Below are 26170 nucleotides of genomic sequence, written 5' to 3'. Positions count from 1 at the left end.
AGGTTAACCAATTTAAACAAATGTAAATAAAAAGGCAAGAAATTGATACCTTTGCACTGGTAACTAGAGAACTTGATAATGTGGGGTGCCTAAAGAAATATTTAGAAAATTGAGTATGGATCTTTCCCAAGTCATGGATCTTAATAAGTAAAATAAGTCTCTTAATTTAAAACTAAAGAGCTTTAAACAATTCCTCCAGATTATACTGTGTAGTAGCTAAAATGACTCTTATTTCACCCTTGTGTCTTATAGATACTAAAATCCAATATGGCTGAACTAGGTCATGTGACCATGACTTTGCAAGTTTACTTTATTCAAGTTGACCGACACTTGGTCATGTGACCACGACTATGCAGGTGCTCTGTAATCCAAGAGGGCTGAACTAGGTCTTAATTTACAAAATATTTGTTTAGGCATACCACATTATCAAGATCCCCAGTTTCCAGCATAGATGTATCAATTTCTTGCATTTTTTCAATTAGTTTTCACGTTTTGCAACTGTGAATGTTTTAAGGCAGATGGAATGCCTATAAAAGACTTTGAACAAAGCAATTACATTTGACGATATTTCTTATGTGCCTAAGGATATATATTGTATCAATAAGCATGTGCTTTAATTGAATCAAGAATGCAATAGCATTCAAATTTACATCCTAAACCGTTCGAATTTGATGATTTTATTGCATCACATTCCAAAATTGGGAGTTATTAAATCAAAGAACATAAAGGTTGTCCGTTTTCCAGACGGGAATATTAATGACAAAGTAATACTTACCATGAATTCAGCAATTACATTATCTACTGTCGTGGAAACAAAAGATGACTTCCGATCACTGGGGTTTGATGTTGAAGATAACGAATTTAGCAAAAATGGGTGTGTAGAACCAACAGTAACTTCACTGACAATAGAGCATGTAAGGACGAAGTCGAAGAGACAAAATTCCTTTTGACCTGTTGGAGCCTCATCGACATCTTTTTGGCCCGATGGAGCCCCAAAGTCATCTAAGAAAGACAATCCTACGACAATTCTAAATGGAGACGTAAGAGAAAAGAGCGAATCAGCGGACTTTGCGAATGTAGAGAAACAGGCCCTCCGGAGGATAAAAGTAACTATACAATGCAAAAAATCTAAGTCAGATCAAAGAGATGCGACCAGATGCTTTGCTACCAATAAAAGTGGGAAAGATACCAAGTCGTCTTGGGATTGGTTAGCAAGATCACTCACATTGAATACTCATATCTAGAGCCAGAAGAAAAAACAACATGAACATTGGGAGTAGGAACACCCAAGGTTTCAGACATTTGTGCAATGAGATGCTCCCTATCCTCCTCAAATTGGATTTAATCTGCCTGCAAGAAACGTGGTTAAAGGATACTCCCATTCTTGACAGATATACTGCCTTTCCCAATCCAGCGAGAGGAGGGCCAAAAGGCAGAACATCTTCAGGTTTACTAACCTTAGTAAAACATAACCGCAATGTCACTGTGGTACAAACATTGAACCTGAACTCCTACGTGCAAATGATTAAGATACGCAACAAATGCAACTCAAGGATAGTAGAGGATATATTACTTGTGAATGCTTATTGGGATCCTGAAGTAAAAGGAGTCTGTGCTTTTGTCGAATCTAGAATGGACTCGATTGATAAAAATCTGCCAGAAGAGCCCGACCTTAAAGTATTCATGTGTGGAGATTTGAATGCAAATTGCTTGACAGAAAAGGCTGAGAAGGGAACCAAAAAATGTACCAATCTTAAAAACAAAAAATCGAAGAGGTTCTGAATGGAAGAAATTACCTTGAGAGATTTGCACTTAGTGAACAGAAATATTGATGGGGGATATCCCACCAGCTGCCACGTGGTCCAACGGAAGCAGCCAAGCGACGCTCGATTATTGCTTCCTTTCTGGCAATTTACTCCCAGAGATATTAAGAGTGGAAGTTGTAAAGACGTCCTATAGTGACCACGATCTGTTGATTGTGACACGTAAAAGACCTCAAATTAGACCACAAAAGAAATGGAATCACAGAATTGAAGTTGAGGGTGGCCTAAATCGTGTACGGATAAAACGCATTGAGGTCCACAAAGTAACAAAAGATCTAATTGAACTATTAAAAAAAAAGACCGGGCCTCAGTGGAATATATAAGTACATTAGTAGCTTTTAGGGAGATAAAAAAAAGGAACATTAAAGCCAAAATTCAAACATTTACATATCTTTAACAAAGATATAATAATCCAAAAAAGGTGTTAAGGAAAGATTTTAGAGAATTAAAGAAAATGAAGACTCCAAACAAAAATGACCCATTAAAAAACGGAAAGCATGCTCGAAGCCGTAGCGGAATCGAATGGGAGGAGCTTCTGGCAATTAATGAACGAAAATTGAGAAATCAACAGATTCATAGCTCCTTAATCCAATAGCAGAGGAAGTAAGGGCAAATCATTTTAGAAAGCTATTTGACAAGCCCATTAAGCCACCCGAAGAGCCAGAGAAATGTAATTCAAATGGAAAAATCTGGGAGATCAATTATCAAAGGGAAGAGATCTTGTGTTTGATTTTAAAAAAAGTAGCAAGTCTAGAACCCCGGGCCCGGACAGGATTTCAAATGCATTAATGAAAGAGGGCCCTGAACAGGTATCTATTCAACAGAATATTTGTGAAACGTAAAATACAGAAATATTGCAGGTTGGCCATTAACGATACCGATCTTCAAGCAAAGGGACAGAAATTCTACGGTGAACTATAGACCAATCGCCCTACTTGACGTAGTGTGGAAAATCTTTGCGATGGTCATCTTAAAGAGATTAAAAGCAATGGATAAAACATCAAATTGACTAGACAAAAGAAACCGGATTCGTAAAAAAAGAAGTTGGATGCAACTTAAATCTCCTAATTCTGAACCTGCTTAAATAACGTGTAGAGTATGAGAAAGACAAAATCTACCCAGCCAGCGTATACTTGAGTCAGGCATTCAATAGTATTGATTGCTCTTTACTATGGGAAAAAATGAAGAACAAGGGATGTCCAAGTGACCTACTCGAAATTATCAGAGACCTCTACTTGAACACAAGCATGCAGGTAAAACTTGACCAATAAGGGAATTTATCAAGAAAGATCCAAACATCACAGGGGCTGAAACAGGGGTGTCCCCGAGCAGCTGCACTGTTTAACCTTTTTATTGAGGACATAAAGAAGGCTTTGACAGACAGCACCACCTTTCCCCTGATAATTAATGGGAAAGAAGTAGGTTGGTTGCTATACGCGGACGACTTGGTCCTTTTAGAACAGACTAAGATCGGCCTACAAAGAAACATTTTACAGAAATATGTTGATAAAAACCATCTAAAAATCGATGCTTTTAAATCCGTGATCATGGTGCTTGGAGATAAGAGAATCAAAACAAAAGACTCTTGGATATTAGATAAGGAGCTCGGTCCAGTGCATGAGCAGAAATATCTAGGGGTAATTATAAATGTGTTTAAAAGCGAAAGACCATGGATCGACAATGTGAAGAAGAAATTACGCCAACTGACAGCACAGGGGAAAGCGTTAAATAAATGTTTTGGAAAATGTTCATTAATACCAATCATAAAATACTTCAACCGAAAAGTAACTCCAGTTATCATTTCTGAAAGAGGAGATATGGGAACGATGCAAAGGCTTTTTTTTGGAAAACAATATTAAATTTACCTCAATCAATCCCTGTTGCTGTAATTCGCCATGAGCTAGGTCTGAACTCACTATACTCCAAGATCATGTGGAATAAAATCTCATTGTTTAGGAAAACAATCATAGAAGATTGCCCTCCTCAACGTGAAATACTCCATAAAAGAGAAACCCATGATGATGAACGGATTCTCATGAATTGAAAGTTAGCGTGTGTAAATTATCTTTCCTACCTTGGAACATCAAAAGAGTCCCTGTGCAAAAATCCTTTGGTCAAGAGGACAATATGGGCTGACGACAGAAGAAAAGAGAGCAGCGTTAAAAATCCATGCGCTATCCAAAAACAACATTGGATTTTTAAATGTGACAAGAAGTTACTTGAAAAAAGCAACATTTCACGGAACATACTAATGAGGCTAAGATTAAACATCTTACACAACAAAAGCACATTGAAGAGATACAATAAAGAATTAATAGATGAATGTCGGTTGTGTGGATAAAAGAATGAATCATTAAGACATTTATGTCTATTTTGCCCAAAACTAAAGGATCTTAGATCATCTCCTCCCCGAACTTGAAAATACTGTAGGTTTGGATGCTGAGAAATGTTGGGAGATCATATACCGGCAGATGATCGTAGAGTTAATTATGCAACTGTCAACTTCTTGAAAGCCACAATGGCGAAACTAAAAGAAAGTACAGGGAAAGTAATAACTGTAGTTGAATGAGTTGGGAGCAGTTCCATGACAGACAATTGATCTTTGTGGCTTTCGTATTTGTGTTTTAACATATTTTGTAATTATAAGAGAGGGGAGATGGGAAGGAATGGAAATTTTGAATCTTGATTTTAAATGTATATCTTTTTGGATTTCTCAAAGTAAGCAAAAAAGTTTGTAATAAATTAAATGCTAAATAAAAAATTAAAACAATACTGTATCAAGAAGGAGAAGGTTGGGCGGGCTGAGAGCCCTGTGCCATTCTGATAGACATTAATGATGCACCTAGAGGATGAAAAGCCTGCCACAAGTACTTCCCATCTGGTGTCACTATTAATGGGTGACGAAGAGAAAGGCGAGAGGACAGAGTTCATATGGCAAGTCCATAGTTCAGGGGAAGGAGCGATAAAGAGAATGTCAGTGACAGTCTGCTTGGAGGAAGCATTGATGTAGGTGTCGGCAATGTGCAGGCCTGGATTGGAGACCAGGAGATCTTTTTTGAAGGTTTTCCTTCCATGCTTGGAGAGAGAGGTAGGATAGGTGATAGAGTAAGAGTTGGAATAGATAGGAGAGATGGAGAGCCCCATGGAATGGAGAGAGCAAAAGGATGGTGAGCGGGGAGAAAGACGGAGAACTGCACAAGGCACAGCAAACTCACCAGGCGCCTAGCAGTTGCAGACAAGTCAGGTGCAGACCGTGACCTCTCCACTCTCTTCAGGGCCACCACTGCCCAGTAGACATCGCCCCCAATGGGTCAGAGGTGCTGATGCAGCGGGGGATAGGTCATTAGGTTTTAAGTCTATGGTGCCATCAAGATGGGTAGATATCCTCTCAGGTGTAGGGCAGCCAGACGACACATGATGTGATTGCCACTTGCTTAGCTCATAATAAAACCAAGCTGAGGACCCATCACCCTCCATTACAAGGGGAGGGTAGGTACCCAGACATCAACACAGGCAAACCAACAGGGAACTCCAGAAGTCCCCTGAGATTCAAAAAAGGGCCACACAAGGAGCCAAGAGCAGTTACCCAGGCCTTATGGGGAAGTAAGGCCTCAGTTGGGGGATCAGGGCCATTCACTCAGTGGATTCAGCCCCTTTGTCACAGCAGGGAGGTCATCTGTGAGCACAACCCTTCTCAGCTCTCCAGCACCAACAGAAAACCAAACCAGCTTGAGACCAGGGCAAGGGAGCATTAAGAGGAGGGGCTGCAGTCATTCATGGAAAACAAGGGTACCTCCGGTGGCCGCCAGCCCCCGTAGGCCAAGTTAGATGAAAAAGAAGAGTCAGAGGGGCAGACAGCCCCTCCTTTGTCCAGAAAGTGATATCCCCACACTTTGGTCCGGCCAATGTGGGAGGCAGCGCTGCAGCACCTAAAAAACAGAAATCCAGACACTGTTTTATGGCCACCAGCTCCCCCACAGCAGTAGCACCAACAATTACTTCCACCAGGACTCCTGCTAGCCAAAACACCAAAATCGCTGCTGAGCGCCATGCCAATCCTCACAGTGACGTCCGCTGTAGCAAACGCTGTGACTCCATGTACAGGGATCACACACACCCAAAAACAGCGTACAAAATGTGGCTCACAGCAGATAGGACCATGGAGCTTCCCCTAGCAGTCTCACAGCGGAGCAACGATCCATGGAAAGCTTAAAGAGCTTGAGAACCTCAGCCAAACTGTATCATGGGAATGACAGTGAGATGGAGGCAGCCTTCGCCTCATTAAGCTCCATGCACTGATAACACGTATTGAAGACACTCTTCTCTCTCCTAGTGCCTTCTTGCTCAATACTGGATCTCCTGAGGTGCGCCACCACCACTGCCATCAGCTTGGTGAAGACCCTGGATTCAGAGGTTAACCCAAAGGGGAGCCTCTTGAATTGGTAATGGTAGTCCCCTAAGAAGAATCCCAGAAACCACCTGGGCCTCTGATGGGTGGGCCATGAAAGTAAGCGTTCTGCAGATCTAAAGTCACCAATCAGTCCTGAAGCTGCACGGCATAGAGAATTTCTTGCAACGCCATTATTTTAAACTTGTGCTTACTCAGGAATTTGTTCTTGGCCCCGAGGTCCAAAATGAGATGATGTCTTCCCTCTTTCTTGGGTACAAGGAAAAAGCAGCCCGATCCTCTCTGCTCAGGAGGTACCTCTTCGACGCACCCTTCAGTTACAGGGCTCGCAGTTCCTCCTGGAGCTCCTGTTACAGCTGTTGAGGAGGGGGGTGGTCTGTCTGGTGGTTTTCTTAAAAAAGGCAGAAAGTACCCCTCATTTGATGAGCTGCAATGCCCAGCCATCACAGAGTATCTCGTTCCACTGGAGCAAGTGCTCGCCAATCCTCCCTCCAACCGGGGAAACGTGAGGGTAGACCTCAAAGTGGCTACAAAGGTGGTGCCGTCCCTGCCACTCCCGATGCCTGCCCCTCTAGAGGCTCCCCTGCTTCGTCTCTGCCCTTGCCTCGGTTTTGGGAGCTGTGCCTTTTTCCCGAATGGGACGAACCGCCTGTAGAGTAGCTGAAGCATGGCTTGGGCAGTTGTTGCACAGCCAGGCCCAGAGACTTGACAGCTAGTTTTGAGTCTTTACATTTCTCTAAAGACTTGTCAGCCCTATGGCCGAACAGGTGTCCAACAATTTCACTTGGATGTTGGGCCAAACCCGGAACTGTGTCGGTAGGCTTCCCTCCTCAGCACAGTGGCTAACCCTATTGCCCTGCCAATGCAGTCTGCAATATCCGGGCCCGATTGCAGCAACTGGAAGGCCACCTCCTTCCCATCGTCCACCAGGCGTAGGAAACCCCTTTGCTTTTCCCCCACAGGGATATGCTCCACCGCCTGTTCAATCATCCTCCATCAACTGTGCAAATATTTCACAAACGCACAAAGCGTTCACAGCCTTTAGGGCCATACTGCTCGTGGTAACATCACCCTTCTTGCCAGGGTGTCAGATTTCTTAGACTCCCTGTCTGTATGAAGGTTTGATGTGGATGACCCTGTATAAACAGTGGCTGCCTGCACCACCAGCCCCTCAGGTGTATGGTGAGTTGAGAGAAAATGTGGATACCTGCGACTCAAGAATCGCCAGCATTTTCTTCCCGAAGGAAGCCCATTCCTCCGGCGTCACACGGCTGGTGGGGTAAGCGGCGTGCCGAGCAGAGTCCTCCGAAGAGGACCTGGAAGACGACCGGTGTCAGCGCTTCCGAGAATGCCTCGAAGAGGCTGAGGAGTGGCGAGACCGACTCCTAGAAGGAGACCCACGAGACTTCCGACGATGACGCGGAGAGTCACCCCTCGAATCATCCGTCGAAAGCCCCGCAGACTTCGACTTCCTGGGCTTGGACACCCGACCTACCAACAACTTCTTCTTACGTTCGCGTAAGGCTTTGGACGTGAGCGACTGGCAGTCGATACAGTCATCCGTGTCGTGGGCCGCCCCGAGGCACCAGAGGCAGGCGTCGTGCGTGTCCGTCTCCGACATCTTGGACCCACACTCCCCGCACTTCTTGAAACCCGGACGCGGGGTCGAAGACGAAGTAGAAGACACCTTCACACGAAGGATTTTCACAAAACGAACAGGTTCGAAGAACCGAGAAGAACAGAACTCCAAAGAGTCAAGGCGTTAACCAAGATTCACGAAGCAACACGTTCGCGGAAAAAACAGAACTGAGGCTACGGGCGTCGTGCGTCCTACTTATCACATCGGATGACGTCGGACGTCAGAGGAGGCCCTCGACGACGGCGCATCAACGTCGACGCAGGACGCAGAAAAAAGTTTCCGAAGCAGCACAGCTGTGGTGATTACATGTCATAGATATGGAATACGTCGGAGGACCCAATCCCCTCGAAAAGCGGGTTTAATATTAACAGCTGCAGCAAACAAGAATGTAATGGTTCAAAAGGAGCCGGCATAAGGAATGCGAGGACCAGAGGTGAGCCGCAACTACAGCCATGAGCTTGGAAAAGTCCCTTGGAGCAGAGGTCAACCCAAAGGGAAGCACCTTGAACTGATCGTGCTTGTCCCCTATAAGGAATCTCAGGAACTTATTGTGCTTGTGATGTATCGGCACATGGAAGTAAGCATCCTGAAGATCCATGTACACCAGCCAGTCCTGCAGCTCCAGAGCGTGGAGAATCTCTCTCAACGTCACCAAATTGATCAAGGCCCTGAGGTCTGAGAATGGGACGGAGACTTCCACCCTTCTTGGGCACCAGGAAATACCGGGAATACCAGCCCAATCCTCCCTGCTCGGGAGGTACCTCTTCCACTGCACCCTTGAAGAACAGTGCTCTCCGTTTTTTCAGGAGCTCCTATTCCGGGTGGCATGGAGGTGATGGAGGTCTGTCCAGAGGTTTCCTTAAGAAGGGCAGACAATAGCCCCGCAGTACAAGCTCTAGCAACCAAGCGTCAGAGGTAATCTCCCGTCATTGGGGACCAATGCTCTGACAGCAGTCCACCAACGGTGAGTTGGAGGGGAAAATCAAAAGCAGCTTTGAGGGCAGAACCGCCCGTCACTGCTGTGGCTGCCTGCTGGCCTCAGGAAGCCCCGTTGCCCCTTCGGGGGCACAGGAAATACTTCAGCCCCTGCCTGGTTTGCGGGAGCTGTGCCTTTCTGCCGTAGCGTATGTAACGCCTGTAGCCCTTACCCCTCGAGGCAAAACTGAAGGAAGGCTTGACTGGCCGCGCAGCTAGGCCCAAAAATTTTACGGCAATCTTTGAATCATTCAAGTTTTCCAGGGAGTCCTCCACTTTCGGATCGAAAAGGAAATCTCCTTCGAAAGCCATGTCCAGTAACCTGTTCTGGACATTGGCGAAAAAAGCCTGAGGAGCACAGGTAGGCCTGTCTCCCGAAAACCACTGTCAATCCCATTGACTGGCCAACTCAATCTGCCACTTCCCGGCCTATTTGCATTGACTGCCGGGCCACCACCTTCCCATCTTCCACCAGCTGTACAAAGCCATCTCGCAGCTCCTCTCCCAGGATGTATTGGGATGCATGTTCCACCACCTCCCAGAGGCCAGAAGAATACTCTGCGAACCCACAGGACATGTTGGTGGCCTTCAACGTCATGCTGCCAGACGTGAACATTTTCTTTGCAACAACATCCAGCCTCTTGCCTTCCCTGTCATGGGGCAAGTTTGAGGTTGAAGAAAGTGTCCTGGTGGAAACAGTGGCTGTCTGAACAACTAGTTCTTCCGGGGAAGGGTGAGAGGATAGAAGAACAAGTTACTCTCTTACCTGGTAACGTTCTTTCTATGGGATTGTCCGATGACGTATTCCATATCTATGACAGTAATCCCCACAGCTGTGTTGCTTCGGAAAATCTTTCGGCGTCTGCGTCCTGCGTCGATGACGTCGATACGCCGCCCTCGAGGACCTCCTCCGACGGCCGACGTCACTGGATGTTATACGTAGGACGCACGACGCCCGTAGCCTCAGTTGTAGTTTTTTCCCAAAGCGTGTGGCACCAGTCTTCTGCCAGTCTGACCACACAAAGCCTTGCGGAAACATAAGCTGCAATCGCACAAGAAATTCTGTAGCGGGGAAGGCAGGGAGGGAGCGATATGGAATACGTCGTCGGACCATCCCATTGAAAGAACGTTACCAGGTACGAGAGTAACTTGTTCTTCGAGGGGGTTGGGTCCTCCGACGTATTCCATATCTATGACAGACTCCCAAAGCAGTACCAATGCAAGGAGGTGGGAAAAGAATTTAGCCAAAGAAATTTGGAATGCCCAATCAAATTGCAGAGCAAAGGACCGCCTTGCCAAAGGCCAGATCCTGCCCACAGATGGAATCGAGGGAGTAGTGACGTACAAAAGTATGGACCGAAGCCCAGGTGGCTGCGTCACAGATGTTACGAATAGGAACAACCTTCTGTAGGGCAGTAGAGACAGCCATACCCCTGGTAGAATGGGCCCACAAGCCGACCGGTGGATCTTTACCCGCCAAGCGGTAAGACTCGGAAATAGCCAGAATAATCCAGCGAGACAAAGTCTGCTTAGTCACAGCTTGTCCCAAACGCTAACCAATGAACAGTTGATCGTCCACTCTGACCCGGGACATGCGTGAAATATAAAAGCTTATGGTTCTCCTACGATCGAGCCTATGGAGGCTCTCCTCTTCCTTAGCAGGATGTGGAGGAGGATGAAATGCCGGAAGAACAACCTTCTGGCCTAAATGAAATTCCTACACCACCTTTGGAAGAAAGGAAGGACGAACTCTAAGGACAACCCTGTCCTTCTGAAATACAGTGAAGGGTGGCTTAACTGAAAGTGCCTGCAACTCACTCACTCTGCGAGCGGAAGTGACCACAACTAAAAACACAGTTTTAAGGGTTAACAGGCTCAAAGGACAAGAATGCAAAGGCTCAAAGGGAGCACCCATGAGAACTTGAGAACAAGGTTCAGATCCCAACCGGACACCTGGAAAGGTGACGGAGGAAACACATTAGTGAGCCCTTTCAAAAACTGAGAAATTAAAGGTATTTTAAAATAAGAACACTCCTCAGACGAGCGCTTAAATATAGACAGCGCTGCCCGGTAACCTTTGATGGTACCCACTTGCAGGCCCTTGTGGGCCAAAGAAAGCAAAAAAGACAGAACCATAGGAATGTCACATGAAAAAGGATCCACATTCTTAACCCTGCACCAGTCGCAGAACTTTCTCCAACGGCAACGGTACAGGGACTTTGTGGCGGGCCTTCTGGCCGAAAGCAACACCTCCATCACGTCTTCAGGGAGGTCCCAATCCTTATACCTCAACCTTTCAGAAACCAAGCGTGAAGGTTGAGGGATCTGACCTCTGGATGGAGAACATGACCCCCCTCCCGTGAGAGCAGATCGTCACGGTAGGGAAGACGACGTGGAGGGCAGATGGACAAGTCGAGAAGGTCCGGGTACCACGTCCTCCGGGCCCACGGCGGAAAATGAGGATCATCCGGGGACTGAACATTCGTAACCTCCGCAGCACTTGCGGGATGACGGGGACTGGAGAAAACGCGTACAGCAGTGGGTAAGACCACTCCACCACGAACGTGCCTCCTAAGGCTCCATTTGGAGGAAATTCCCGCGAGCAGAACCTTTCGTACTTCCGGTTGACACTGGAGGCGAAGAGATCCACTTGAGGGGTCCCCAAAGGGCGAAGATCTCCAGGAGAATCTATTGAGACAGCTCCCACTCGTGAGAGATTGTGCTCTGCCTGCTCAGAGCATCCGCCGTCACGTTTTCGTCTCTGGCCAGATGAACTGCTGAGATCGAAATTTCCTGCTGGATGGCCCAGAACCAGAGCTGCATCGCCTCCCTGCACAGAGGAAGTGACCCTGCCCCCCTTTTTGTTGAGGTAGTGCATGGCCACTGTGTTGTCCGTCAGAATCAGGACATTCATTTCTTGCACAGTCGGCAGAAAAGCCTACAGGGCAAGCCTGACAGCCCTCAGCTCCAACAGATTGATATGGAGTCTGGACTCCGACAGAGACCAACGGCCGCTCACTGTCAACTCGTTGGCATGAGCTCCCCATCCCGTGAGGAATGCGTCCGTCACTATCGTCACCTCCGGCCAGGGTAGCCAAAAAGGAGCCCCCTTCATCAGATTGCCTTCGACGGCCCACCACAGAAGGTCTTGGGCGACCGAGGATGCCACCTGAACCGGGTCCGACATCCTGCCGGAGGACTGAGACCACTGGAGCTTGAGTGCCCATTGCAAAGATCTCATCCGCAACCTGGCCTCTGGCACCAGAAGAATGCAGGATGCCATGAGGCCAAGTAATCTCAAGAACTCGAACGCAGGGAGAGACTGGGCAAGCTGAAACTTGCGCACCATCTGCTGAATGTGATAAGCCCTCACCTGGGGAGGAAAACACTGCCCCAGTGACGTGTCGAGCACTGCTCCGATGTACTGGAGCCTCTGAGTTGGTGTCAAATGGGACTTCCTTAAGTTGAAGGAGAAGCCCAGCTTGTGGAGGGAGTGGCAGGTGACTGACAGATGATCCAGTACTTGCATGGGAGAGCGCGCCCTGATCAACCAATCGTCCAGCTAGGGGTAGACGTGAATCCCCTCTTTCCTGAGATGCGCTGCCACCACTACCATGAGCTTGGTGAAGACCCTCGGGGCAGAGGTCAAGCCGAACGGCAGGACCCGAAACAAGGTGTGTGTCGCCAACCGCGAACCTCAGGTACTTCTTGTGCTTTGGATGGATCGGCACATAGTTTGTTCAAACCGTGCGGGTCTCAATCCCCAGTCTTTCTTCGAAATAAAAAAATAAGGGGAATACCATCCCTTGTACCTCTCCGCTACAGGCACCAGTTCTATGGCGCCTTTCTGCAGCATGGATTGAATTTCCTGCGCAAGGAGCGGATCCGGACTCTTCAAATAGAGATTCCCCGGTGGATTGTCGTGAGCCCTCTGCCGGAAAGGAAGACAGTAGCCGTGGGTAATGATCTCCAGAACCCACACATCTGAAGAAATGGCACGCCACTCTACAAGATGCTGCACCAGCCTTCCCCCAACCGGCGAACCATGGGAAATGGCCTCATGACTGAGCTGAAGCGGCTGCAGCGTTGCCTGAGGGCAAAGAGGCAACTGCCAGAGCGGCCTTGGCACCTCGAGTACCTTGTTTTCCACCTCTGGCACTCCTACAGTGGCCCCTTTGACTGGCAGCTCCTCTCGCTTTACCAAAGGTTGAGTAATAACGAAAGGAACCTCCCCTCCATTGCTGTCCCCTAGGACGAAAAGGCAGAGGTTGTCGAACTTCAGCGCCCAACGACTTTTCTGCAGCTTTGGAGGTCTGCAACCTCTCAAGGCTCGTCACCCTTGCTGCCAAAAAGAGGTTCACCGTCAAAGGGCATATTGAGGAGCCGGGCCTGCACATCAGGAGCAAACCCCGACTTCCGCAACCACGCAAACCTGCGTATTACGGTGCTCGCCGCCATGGACCAGCTGACGCAATCTGCCATGTCCAAACCCGACTGAATGGCCTCACACATGGCATTTTTGCCATCCTGAACCATGGCAAGGAAACCATCCCGTTCGTCCCCTTCGGGAATATGTTCAGCCGCTAAGGAAACACAGTTCCACAGAGTGTGCATGAAACATGACAAGGCACATACAGAGTTGGCCGCCTGAAGCGCGATACCTCCTGAAGAAAACCCTTTCTTCGCCCAACCATCAAAACGCTTGCCGTCCCTATCAGGAGGGATGGTAGGATACGACGCCTGCTTTGCTGGGGCCGTATCCACCTGTACCACCAAACTCTCACCAAACTCTCCGGAGTGCGGTGCTTGGTCAAGTAGCAAGGGTTGCCACTGGCTGGGCGGTATTTTCGTGGCAAAGACTTGCCCACTGCCAGGAGACTCTTTGGAGCAGTCCAAGCCGCCGCCGCCACCCTCCTCTGTAGAGCCATATGGAATGGCAGTACCGGGTCAGTTGGTGGACCTTGGTCGAGGATATCCATAAGGTCATCCTGAAGAAAATCCCCTGGGAGAGCAGACCACCCCAAGTACTCGGTGACCCTAGACCTAAGGTGCTGGTACGGGGAGTCGGCATGAGTGCCAGGCTCAGGCCTACAAAACTCCACCTCCGGAGAGGTGTCCAGACCACTGGCGTCATGCAGGGACTGACGCAGGTCCTCAATTTGGCTATGGCCCGAGGGAATCTCATCTGGCACCGTATCAGGAACCATGCCATCCTCAGAGCCCTCATCCACCTCTGAAATGTACTCAAGATGGCGGTAAGAGGGCACAGAATGGGGAACAAAGCCATGCTTGACCTTGGCCAGAGCCTTTCTAGGGGTATCCTCCGTGCTACGGGATACCTCCGACACCACAGCCCCGAAACGCGTCGAGTGAAACAGCGTCAACGTCGAGCGCGGCGCCGACAGCAATGACGGCTTCGATACAGGCCTCGAGGGCGGAGCCCCGAGCGTGTCCTTCGACAGCCTGGGCTCCGATGGCATCGATGACTTCTTTGGAGGCAGAGCCTCCAAAGAGTTTGTCTACTACCTCTGTGCCACTGGCGTCGACGTCTTCCTCGAAGACATCACAGGTGCACACGGTGTCGAGCGCGTCGAGGACCGGGACGAGAAAGATTCCCCTTGTCCGAGCGGGACCTTTCCCGCAAATCGTGCCAACCACCCGAGCGCAAAGGCGAACGAGCGGTGTCTCTCGACCGACCCCACTCGGAGGCGTGGACGGACCAGTGACCTGCGATACGCGAATCGCTACCATTTTCTTACCGAAGGAAGCCCATTCCTCCGGCGTCGCATGCTTGGTGGGTTAAGCGGCCCGCGGACGGGCGGAGTCCTCGGATGAGGACGGGAAAGGCGACTGATGACAGCGCTTCCGGGAGTTTCGAAGAGGCAGAGGAGTGGCGGGACCTACTCGGGACCGAGACCCACTGGACTTCCGACGACGATGCGGAGAGTCGCCCCTCGAATCGTCTGTCGAAAGCCCCGCAGACCTTGACTTCCGTGGCTTGGACACCTTACCTACCGACAGTTTCTTCTTGCGCTCCCGCAAGGCTTTAGACGTAAGCGACTGGCAGTTGACACAATCATCCGTGTCATGGGCCTCCCCGAGGCACCAGAGGCAGGCATCGTGCAAGTCCGTCAGCGACATCTTGGACCCACAGTCCCCGCACTTCTTAAAGCCCGGACGCGGGGTGGAAGACGAGGTAGACATCACGAAGGATAACTTCACAAACGAACAGGTTCGAAGAACTGATAAAGAACAGAAACTCCAAAGAGTCGAGGCGCGCCGAGATCACCGAAGCGAACATGTTCGTGAAAAAAACGGAACTGAGGCTACGGGGGTCATGCGTCCTACTTATAACATCCAGTGACGTCGGCCGTCAGCGGAGGTCCTCGAGGGTGGTGTATCGACGCAGGACGCTGAAAGATTTTCCGAAGCAGCACAGCTGTGGTGATTACTGTCATACATATGGAATACGTCGGAGGACCCAATTCCCTCGAAATGATGGATCCTGTCTTGCTGTGGAGCTGACCGGAGGAATAGAACAGGGCAACTGCCATAAAGAGGCTAACGGTTCTGCTATTGCAAGATTCAGAGGCATGTGCTTTTCCATAGTGGGACACTCATCCAAGATGTCGGTTAAATCTTAACCCTGGACTGAAACTGCAGAAACCTTCAGCCCTAGGTTGTTATAACACCACATTGGAGATGTATCCAACCCACTAGCATCATGCAGCCCCTGTGCTAAAGCCAGGAGGTCTGCCTGGTCGTCAAAATAATCAACGCCACCAGCCCCTGCCTAAATTGGATCGACGTCTTTTTGGTCCCCTGCCCCTGTTGGCACCGAAAATATATGCCATAGATCCGAAAAAAACATACCAGGAAAGTGGGACGAAGGAACTATCGCCGATAGACGGCGTCAAGGGCATCAGCTGAGGATTGGGCATCAAGGGTGCATCAAGAAGGCCCGAGCCTTGAGGCTCGCAGGAAGGTCCTGGTCTTGAGGGCGTATCAGCCTTCTTCAGAGCTGAGCCCAAAGGCTCTCCTGTCGATGATGGCGGCAGTATCAGTGCTTGCTAGGGGTCTGGGTTATAGAGTGCTGCTGAAGCCACCAGGGCCTGCTGTTTGGGGGGGACTTACCCGCACCTACAGCCTCATTTTCAAACATCTCTAACATCGCTAACATTTTTGATTTCAATTCCTCATATTCCTGACAAGTTGTCGGCCCTGCCGACGACTTACCTGTCTCCGATGTAGATGACGCCTCTTCTTTTTATTGGAGGATGGCAAGGAAGAGTGGATCCGTTCGTGGGACCGCTTCTTCGTCTTGCGCAATGTCTTTCTTTTTTATTTCTCGGGGGTAGGCCCCTCCGTCTCGGCCCCTGAGCACTGAAAGGTCTGAAGGTTTGGCGGCCCATTCCCGAATGGACTTTGCCGAGGCACCACACAGATATCAGCAGGTCGGTCACCAAAATCTTAGAAGCACAGTCCGTGCAATCTTAAACCCTGAAATACGGGGCACAGACATCTCGTGGTCGAGAAAACTGTCCACGCTGATGAAAAATGTGTTGAATTAAAGTTGAGGACTCGAAGTACTACGTTCCTTAAGAGTAGCGTGTCCAGCGTGTGGAAAAAAGGAACCGAGGTATGGGGCGTAGAGGCGCGGTATATATAGGACACCCGACGTCACGTCCATAGCAGACGATTGAGCACCAAACAAGAGAGATCGACAGCCAAGTCGAAGTCCACTACGCCCCCTGTCGAAGCTTTTTCAGAGCAGCAGAGCTGGATTGGGATATCTATCAGATGAGGAATCTGCGGGAGAAAGGCAATCCATTTAAAAAGGAGGCTTGCATAGGGTCCATTGAGAACTTACGTAGCAAGAACAATAATCTTGGATATTCCCTGTGGTCCATTAAAACAAAGTCAGGCCATAAAACAAAATGGTGGGGTGTAGGATTTAAGAAAAGCCTTAGTACCCAAATGTCTAACATTCAGGGAGTGTTGGCTACTAAAGCGCGAAACAAGCATGGTGTAGTCCAGAAGGAACTTTTAGAGATGCCACCAAGCTACTCCCCAACGCACTTTAGGGAGAATTATCTTATAAGGCTAATTTCCCAAACCTAGTGAGTCCCCCAGAAGCTTTGCTGGATTTTTGAGGTTTGTTTTTTTCTCCTGCTAAGCGTGAGACTCTTTTACTCCCACTCTTAGACATGATTTGAGGTATGAATTTGACTTGTTATGTGCTTATGGGGTTTCTTTTAACTCCATAGGGTATCATCTGTTTTTCTGCATGTGTGGTACACAGCACCCTCAGTGCAGTATCACAGGGGTGTCACAGTGACTCCATACCCTGGGACTGACTACTGTCTCCCAGGAAAACAAAAGATACAAATGAATAGGTCCAAGGATGCTAGGCTCAGAACAACACCTCCACATGTATTATCAAACTCTGCATTGCTGAGGAAGGAATCACTCTTCAATAGTAGGTTGTAGAGATAAATCTAATTTTTTTATATTAGAGTTGTGTGCAAAAAGACATAAATCCAGCATTTAGAGAAATTAAGACATCAAAATGGTTTGCTAAAACAGAACAATCAGACAAAAAAAACAGAAAGATATTTACAACACACAGTGCCAAAAAAACATTTTTTGGGACAATCTCCAAATTGTGTGCGTGCAACAAACCCGACTCCTATTAGGATTTGCCAAGAAATTCACATATTACAGTGTACATATTCAAGTCAACATTTGTGGAAAACACATAGAACAATGGTGGGTACACAAAATTATTTTTCTTGCGTAAACATCATTAATGTGCTGTAATTTTGGGGGGAGTAGTGCGTCTACACCAGGTGTTTCAGCCGTTTCTAGGTGGGCTAGGGACGGCTGAAACACCTGGCAAATCCTAATAGGAGTCGGGTTTGTTGCACACAACTCTAATATAAAAAAATGAGATTTATCTCTACAACATACTATTGAAGAGTGATTCCTTCCTCAGCAATGCACAGTTTGATAATACATGTGGAGGTGTTGTTCTGAGCCTAGCATCCTTGGACCTATTCATTTGTATCTTTTGTTTTCCTAGTTAACCCTCCTGGGTAGAATAGGTTCCACGCCAGGAGCCCTATTATTTGATTCTACTGTCTCCCAGGGCATGTAAAGTCACCATTGGCTTTACTAGTCCAAAATTGTGAACAGAACCAGTACAAACCATCCTATTGTGGAAGTACTGGTAAGGGGTAATTCGATTGCCCCTGGGTCTGTTTTCGAGGGGGCACTGTCCCGTCCCCCCTCGTTGAGTTTCTGGCTGGTGGCAGTAGTTACCACGTGAAATATTCCACCAGAATATTCTCTATGGGATTTTCCCATTAATTTTAAACGCACCACTTTTTGGTGCAATGTTAAAGACACTGCCGGTATATTTATATAATAGTAAATCACCGGTTGGGTCTTTTTGCCAGAACTCGATTCTAAAATGGCATTTGTGTCCGTCTCTGTAACTTTGACCAAGGTTGAGCCCTTTGTTCCACTATTTTGGTGGGCTTCTCCACAGAAGCCCTCTAAATGGTGCCACTCTGTCTGGGTTCCACAGGAATGGTGGAGGGGGGAATTGGTACCCTGGACTGCGTTGCCTTAGCAACCCAAGTCGCACTCTACTCTGATTGGTCCAGTGGTGAGCCGCCCGGCTCACCACTTAGCATGTGTGATTGACAGCTAGGCTGATGAATGGGGGTTTTTCTGCATAAAAGCAGGGCATTTGGGACTGGAACTTCAGAAGTCGCCACAGGACCTAAGAATCCGAAGAGGGAAGAATCTGAGCCATCTGCAACGACGACACCACCGGTGAAGCCCTGCTGCAACTACCTCACCACTTTCCCGACGACAAGTGAAGATCTTCTGCTGGACGAGTCTTCTTCCCCTGAGCTGGTGGGATCAACAAGTTTGCCGTTTTCACCTTCCAAAGACTTCTCTTGGTCGAATCGCCCGTGCCAAGCACACTGGCGGCCAGATAGCCAAGCTCACCACTTTTGACCGCGAATAAAAGGACTGCACCTTTTAATCGGGAGCTCCGCGGCTGGTTTCATCCCTGTGCAGTGCAACGACTCCACGTTTCCTCCTCGACGAGATCTTCTCTTCCCCTGGTCGGAACCCCGAACTTCAACCACTGCCAGGAACAACTGCCCCCACTGGAGGTTCCTTTCTCTTTAAGGTACTGTGTCCTGCCTAGCCTCCCTTTCTACAGATTGCTAAAGGTGACCCTTAAATCCTTGGCTTCTAAACTGGGTTGGCTCCAGGCTCCTAACTATATCTTTTGAATCACCCCAACCTCTTTTGAACACTCTGCAAAGACTTTCAGTGCACTTTAAACCGTGTGATCCTGGGCACATTTCACTTTGCTCCATTTAAAGTGAGCCTGGCCTATGAACTTTGGCTCTACAGTATAACCTGCCTTTCTCCCCTTGCTCTGAACTCTTAAGTGTTGGGAACTGTTTTATTCTTCTGCGCTGCCTTTTTCTCTCCGTTTAACTACATTATCAGAGTGCAATCTTGGTTAAGCGCTCACATCTGTTCTAACAAATAGTAATGTTTTAACCCTGACTTGTCTGATAACTATTAAGGGAGGTGTGTATACTTTACCTGACTGTGTTAAAACTTGCTTTTGATTGAGAGTGCTAGTATATGCCATAAAGTGTGTTTTAAATAAATAATTATATACTTTTTATACAAAGCTCTGGTCAGTGTTTGTTTGCTCTACTGTGTTTTGGCCCTATTGTGTATACTCTGCATACTGCCCTACTCTTTTTGAGAGAAGTCTGACTGCTCAGCCACAGCTACCAGGTAAATCTGGGTGGTGCAGACTGCTACCAATTAGGTTTACTGCTTACTCCTGTAGTCTTAATCTTTTTGCAGTGTTCCCCAAGGGAACTGCACAGGATTCTGCCTAACACTGGGTGTGAGTACTTAGAGATAATATGGGGTACTTAAAGAGGAGCTGCAACTATGGGTGGAGGGGGGCTTCTGCGGACATATATTTGACAGATAAATAAAGTCTAAATATAAAAGAAGGTATCGAAAAAGGTTTACTCCAGTCTCAGGAGTCAAAATAGACTTAATTTCTGTACCAAAGTACACCAAAACGGTATGATGGAATTGGTCCCATAGCTTTGCGGCTCCACCAAGCGGCAGTAGGACTTATTTCCCCAGATCAGAATTAATTTACAGGAGATTTCAAAGATGAAAAATCTGTGGTATAAATGAATCAATCGAAGATTCTAATAGAAACTGTTCTACAAAAAAAAGGAACATCAGTGAAATCTTGCAGCTGTGCAATACATATTTAGGAATGTACATGAATATTTAAGTGGTACAAATAACATCCACTTGCAAGAAAATAGTTATTTCACATTTCGTATACAGATATCTCCTGTGTAAAACGTAAATAAAACAAGACTGGCATATCTTACACACAATTACCTTCTTCTGTAGCCACTGAACAGCCCAACTCCAATGGTGTGAATTCTCCTTAAAATATTCCTTAGCAGCCTGAGACCTTGGAAGCAAGACATAGCAATTACAGTAAACCGAATATGAATATTGGATACAGTTTTAGGACAATGATGTTAAATGCACAAGTGTACCAAAAGTGTGAACAGCTCTAAGCAACATAAGATTTCTTGTAAGCATGGCATACATTGTGGCTCAGAATCAGAGCATGATCCTTAACACATATTCGAGCATGGTTTCTTCTCTTTAGGCAATCGGAAAGTGTGGAATTCAGCTCTAATCACAGTACAATCCCCCAGTCCATGCTGCTTTGTTCTTCTCTCAACTTCCAGGTCTCCTGCCAAGGCTCTGACCATCTGTAAAGGATGCAAATACTAGGCACTGGTCAAGGAGACATATACAAGCTATGTCACGGGAAGCTGCCTCCCTGCCCCACCGACAAACTACAACAACGTTAGAGCCCTTGCCATCAGCTTTTATTGTGTGCTGCTAGGTGACATTCGCCCATGAGGCTTTCACTTACGGATCAGGACCACTAAACATGGGCTGTCACCTAGTGGTAGTCGTCACCTACCGTAAAACAGAGTCCTCTTGTGCAGGCACAGATGCTTTAATGGTGTGTTGCTAACAAACATCATTACAATGCATTGTGAGCACAATAAACTCACTTGAAGACAATCGCATATCAATTCTGGCAGAGGCAAAGAAATACATTTAGTTCGATAAAGCTTTATTTCAACAAAAATGTCATAAAGGCAAAAAACAAATACATACACAATATATAAATACAAACAATTCAAAGATCCAGACACTGTGCACTATGCACACACGAATGAACTCATCCAATAATAGTATTTTAAACATTTCACAAAAATTAAAATACAGTGTGCAAAGTACACAAAATAAAGAATTAGCAGCATCACGGAATCATGTGCGACACTTCAGCCCGTTATATCGCATAGGAGCATCTACAATTTAAAATCAGGAATAATATTATACAGTAAAACCTACAAAAAGACACCCTTTCTGTAGTGCCCCCAGTCTTAAACTTGTAGCTGAAGCTGCACGTACCATACAGCATTTATATGATGCTATACCCCTTGTGCTGTCGACTGTACAAAAGGATATGCACCCACAACAATGAATTTGTAGTAGTAAGTGACTAACCTGTTTAGATGCAACAGCGTGAGGCTAAAGATAAGCTTCCCAGGAACCCTTGCTCTCAGGTCTACTTTGACAGACAGAACTGAGTAACAATGGCCCCAGGGAAACCCTGGGGGCAGGGGGGAGGAAGGGGGGACCTGACAAAATGATTATATGCGGTCTTCTTTTGTAGTTTCTCATGCAACTGTAGCCTGGGTATTCTGTCTGCTAATCAGATGGTCTGGATACGATGTAAATAGGGAGGACTGACAGAGTAGCAGGAGGATGGAAGAGGTTGTACAACAAGGATGACGGGAGAAAAAAAAGACGTTATCCTCGCTAAAAGGGAGAGCTATGTTTTGGGAAGGCCGCGAGCGCAGCGTACCAGCTCGAGGGCTCAAAAGGGTCTGGGACCGATGCAGAGGCTGCACAGTGTGAGTTGATGCTAACGCTGAGATCTGTGTAGTAGAGAGAGTCAGTAGAGAAATTAGACCAGGAGGGAAGATACAATAGCAAAGAGCATCAGCAAGAAAGTTTCGAACTCACGGAGCGTCTTAGGAAAAGAGTAGCGACGCGCAGGTTTCCAAGCTGCTGGTGCATAGATACCCTGCAGGCATCAGCTGTGGGAGGAAACAGGAAGTAGCTGCAAGCGTGTTAGGAGGCTATACTGCCAACTGGAACTGCGGCGGCCATTTTTGGGAGGGGAAGGGTACACAGGACCAATCCTTCTCCATCTATTCCAGAGTAGCGTCGGACTCGGGTCCTGACAATTTAAGTAAGTTCAGACACTCCTTTAGGTCTTCCACTCCATGCTCTGACAAGTTAATTACCTATGGTAGGGGTTGCAAGGCTATCTTTAGCTGCCTCAGCCATAGTCCTAATAGAGCGGGCATTAAAAAGTGGTCTCAAAAATGTTCTTCTCAGATCCCGATAATACAGGCAAATCAGAATAAAGTGCACAATGCTTTCTATTTCATTCAAACAAAAAGGATAATTAGGCGCAACATTAATGCCACATTTATTTCAATATCTGCCACTGGATTCCTAGACGTACTTGCGTATATAACAACCTAATCTGTTGGGGATGCATTGTGTCCAAGTATCCCTCGTAACTGAGGGACTGTTTTAGCTCCCAGTATCTAGTAAAATTATTAAATTGTACCAACTTCGACATCATTTCTGCATCTCTTAGTGAAGCATAGACATTGCTGACACGAGTTTTAGAGATACAACCAAGAACACTGGGGTTGGTCCAAAAATCATTCACCCCAAGGGATTGTAGTTTTTTTTTAAAAAAATGCAATAACTATGGCAACTGCATGCCACCCTCCTGGGCCCCAATGTCCAGTATTGACTGCCTAAATTTGGCCATATTTGTATTCGACCATACTCTCACCCAGTGATATATAGGTTTCGTTTTATAATTCTCTTCTATAGTTTGAAGATTTATCTAAAGACGTGCAAGGTGGTTAGACACATTGTTGGGTAGATCCAGTAGATTCTTTATAGATTTATTTTCCATTACAGCGAGGTTCGCACTATCGGACCAACCCCATTGCTCCACCCCATAAATTGCTGCTCGTCTAGCCTGAGTTTCGAAGGCCTCAATGGAAAACCCCACTGCTACATCATCGTGCTCTCTAGTGAACCTATCTATAACGCCACTGTATCTGGCCTATGTAAGCCTAGATTTTGCAATCTGTTCTTTCCATGTGCAAGCCTCCATCACTTTCACACCCAAATAATCTTAGGCTGCAACTTGCTCTATAGGGCCTTCCTGTACGTGGAGTCATGGTGTGGTGCTTCTTGGCTTTAATGCTCTTAAAGACCATTTAAATTACAAATGTCTGCAAAGATCTTCAGTTGATGCATAAGACCTGTAGGGGTGAGTGATAACAAAACTGCAACACCTGCAAACATAAGAATTGGTATCCTATCACCTGCCAATGAAGGGGCGTCCTTCGGGGCTTCTAATAACTTAGCATTTGCCACATTGTTAAAAACACAAACGTTTGGGGGCTAGAACACACCCCTGGCAGACTCCCATTTCAATTCCTCCAGAGGTGGATGTACTACCGTCAACATCCCAGAGTATTTCCGCACCATTCCCAGTATGTAAAGACTTAATGGCCCTTAGTAACTCAGAGGGAATACCCAGCTCTTCTAGGGTTCTCCGCAGCATTGATATCTGAACTCTATCGAATGCAGTCTTTATGTCGATAAGGAGGGCATAGATATGCATTTTCTTAATAGTTATATTTTTGTCACATAATAGACCCTGACTTAAACATTGGTCCACCGTACTGACGCCCCATAGAAAACCGGCCTGTAGATCATTCAGAATTTCATTATCCTCAATCCAGGATTCCAAATGGGCAAAAATGTCCCATGAAAAGAGTGTAACGGCTGCGTCTAATAAGGAGATGAGTCTATAGTTGGATGGGTCTCCCTATCCCCTTTCTTGAAGATAGGTACTATTACTGCTTGAGTCCAGGACAAGGGCACTTTGTTAGATTATTGAGCCACAATGAATAATTTTGTCAAATGAGGGACTTATATCAGTGGTTCTTCTACAAATACATTTCAGCTCATCATATACTTCACAATATAAATGAATCATTGTTGGCAACATTGGGACATGCCCGGAAATCACCCATGATGTCCGCCTGTTGCTTCCAGTAGGTGATGTGTACAGTTACTGACAGTCATTAGTCCATAACAACTCATTCATCCAATCATTTTAACCGGGCACATGGTGTTTCATCCACAACTTTAAAATATGGTTGGCACTCAAAAAAGCCAAATTAATAAATAACAAATTACTTAGCTTCGGTAATGTTCTTTCTGATTGATTAGGATTCCTACCACAGATTCTTCTTCTATGAAATCAACCTCAGTCGCTTTCCCTAAATAATGGGGCATATGTAATTCCATGGGATTTTGAATGAAGGGAAGATATGAATACTGGGGGTGAATTGCAAATAAAGCATTTAATCATGTGTTACCAGGTGTTTTGTCTGAGTTTGTGGCAGAGGGTCTGTGTAACGTTATTAATCTAAGATGGATATCGCTACAAATTATGATTCAGAATTTGATCTATAAATCCTTTCAGTGATCTTATCAAAAAAAATGTAAGGACCTTTTTGATCACCATAACAACTGAATTCCTTAAAAGAATGTGATATCCATTATTGTTTAGAATTTTCTGTTCACAGTTCATTTTTCATGATTTTCTAAAAAGAAATGTCCTATTGTGTTACAGGTTCTGGTAATTGACAAGAAAATTGAAGTGTGAAATTTGATTCAGTCTTGCATTAAAATACATTTTTTCAAAATGTTGATAACTCCAGATAGTGAAAGTCCTTTCAAAGTCAAATTTCCACCATCAGCCAAAGAAAGAAAACAAGATAACAGACTATTCCTTGAGTATCTTATGTCAACAAAGAAATAAATCACCTGTGGTTAGTCTAAAATGTTATGAGAAGGTTTTACAGTGTATTTAGAACAGAGCAGAGTAGAACAATAACGAATACATGAACATAAGTGTATGATTAGGCAACTTAACACCTAAAGAACTGAACAATGAAAAAGCATCATGGCATTCAGAATGCTACAAGCAATGTACTCATAAGGCAAACATGGATCGAAGCAAAAGATTATATGGAGAACAGTTATGCGAGCCAAAACCATCTACCTCTAGCCATGAAGAAGAGGAAGAAGTAGAACAAAGCTACACTACAAAAACAAAACCACCTATGTATGGCTTCTTTTGCAAAATAGGAAAAAGAAGAAATCAATTATATTTGATAGCAATTGAATGAGCAGGCATCCGTTTGAAGAGAGCAGTATAACTATCTAACAATGGCACATTGAAGATTCGTGTTAGCGAGACCCACACGCAAGGGAAATTGAATATCACAGATAAGTAGGGTAGTGAATGTCTTATGACACAAGCCTACACTAAGCAGAAAGCTGCTACCAAATTCACTGTCTTACGAAGCAACACATGTGGAATTAGTATCTTTAATCCGTGATTTTCTCCTTGAAGCCAACGTAGCAATGGGGAAAACTGAAAAGCTTTATAGGAAATTTGCAACTAACGATGGTTTATAAGAGGGACAGATGAACATAAGAAAACAAATGATACATTTCATAGACGAAAAGCTTCAATGTATTGGCATTATTTTTAGTAATCCCAAAAAGGGTGAATGAACCACAACAAGTCTCATTGAAAGCAACAGCAGATGTTGCACTCATGCAGAAGAGGAATTTGAGGATTTTGAGAAAAACATGAGAACCCTTCTTGAAGCAGCTACGATTTTACAAAGAGCTGTACTAACTTATGACAAATGGAAATTTACTGGAAGTTTTGAAGGAGCTTATTTGGCAGATATTGTTCTTAAAGAAGTTTTTCTTTTTTACAAGTGGTGCTGTCAAGGACAGATGGATAAGAAAATCAGAAAAGGGGGATACAACTGTAATCAACTGTGCTCAAATTGTCACAGACTTTTATATATGAAATGCTATCACCAGGACAAGCTTCCTACGCAAGCATTTCTACCACACGGCATACCCGCAAAATGCCCTTGCAAGCGGCAGGTAGGTTCACAATGCACACAGCTACCCCCAAAATTCATCATTACATTTCTGCATAGCAAGGGAGCTTCTATAGATTGTGTC

General features: G+C 46.1%; 1 protein-coding gene across 2 annotated transcripts in view; it reads right to left on the bottom strand.

The window, feature by feature from the left end:
- The window catches only part of USP24 (ubiquitin specific peptidase 24), a 2799104-nt gene that overhangs the window by 58283 nt on the left and 2714651 nt on the right, over positions 1-26170 (bottom strand). For both annotated transcript variants that reach the window (XM_069642114.1, XM_069642115.1), the window contains exon 64: positions 20318-20393. In XM_069642114.1, coding sequence (XP_069498215.1) covers positions 20318-20393 — 76 coding nt within the window. The remainder of the gene's footprint in view (positions 1-20317; positions 20394-26170) is intronic.

The sequence above is a fragment of the Ambystoma mexicanum genome, chromosome 1q, assembly GCF_040938575.1.
Source record: "Ambystoma mexicanum isolate Mex_15411 chromosome 1q, UKY_AmexF1_1, whole genome shotgun sequence".
NCBI classification, from domain to species: domain Eukaryota; kingdom Metazoa; phylum Chordata; class Amphibia; order Caudata; family Ambystomatidae; genus Ambystoma; species Ambystoma mexicanum.
This window is presented reverse-complemented; position numbering and strand designations above follow the sequence as displayed.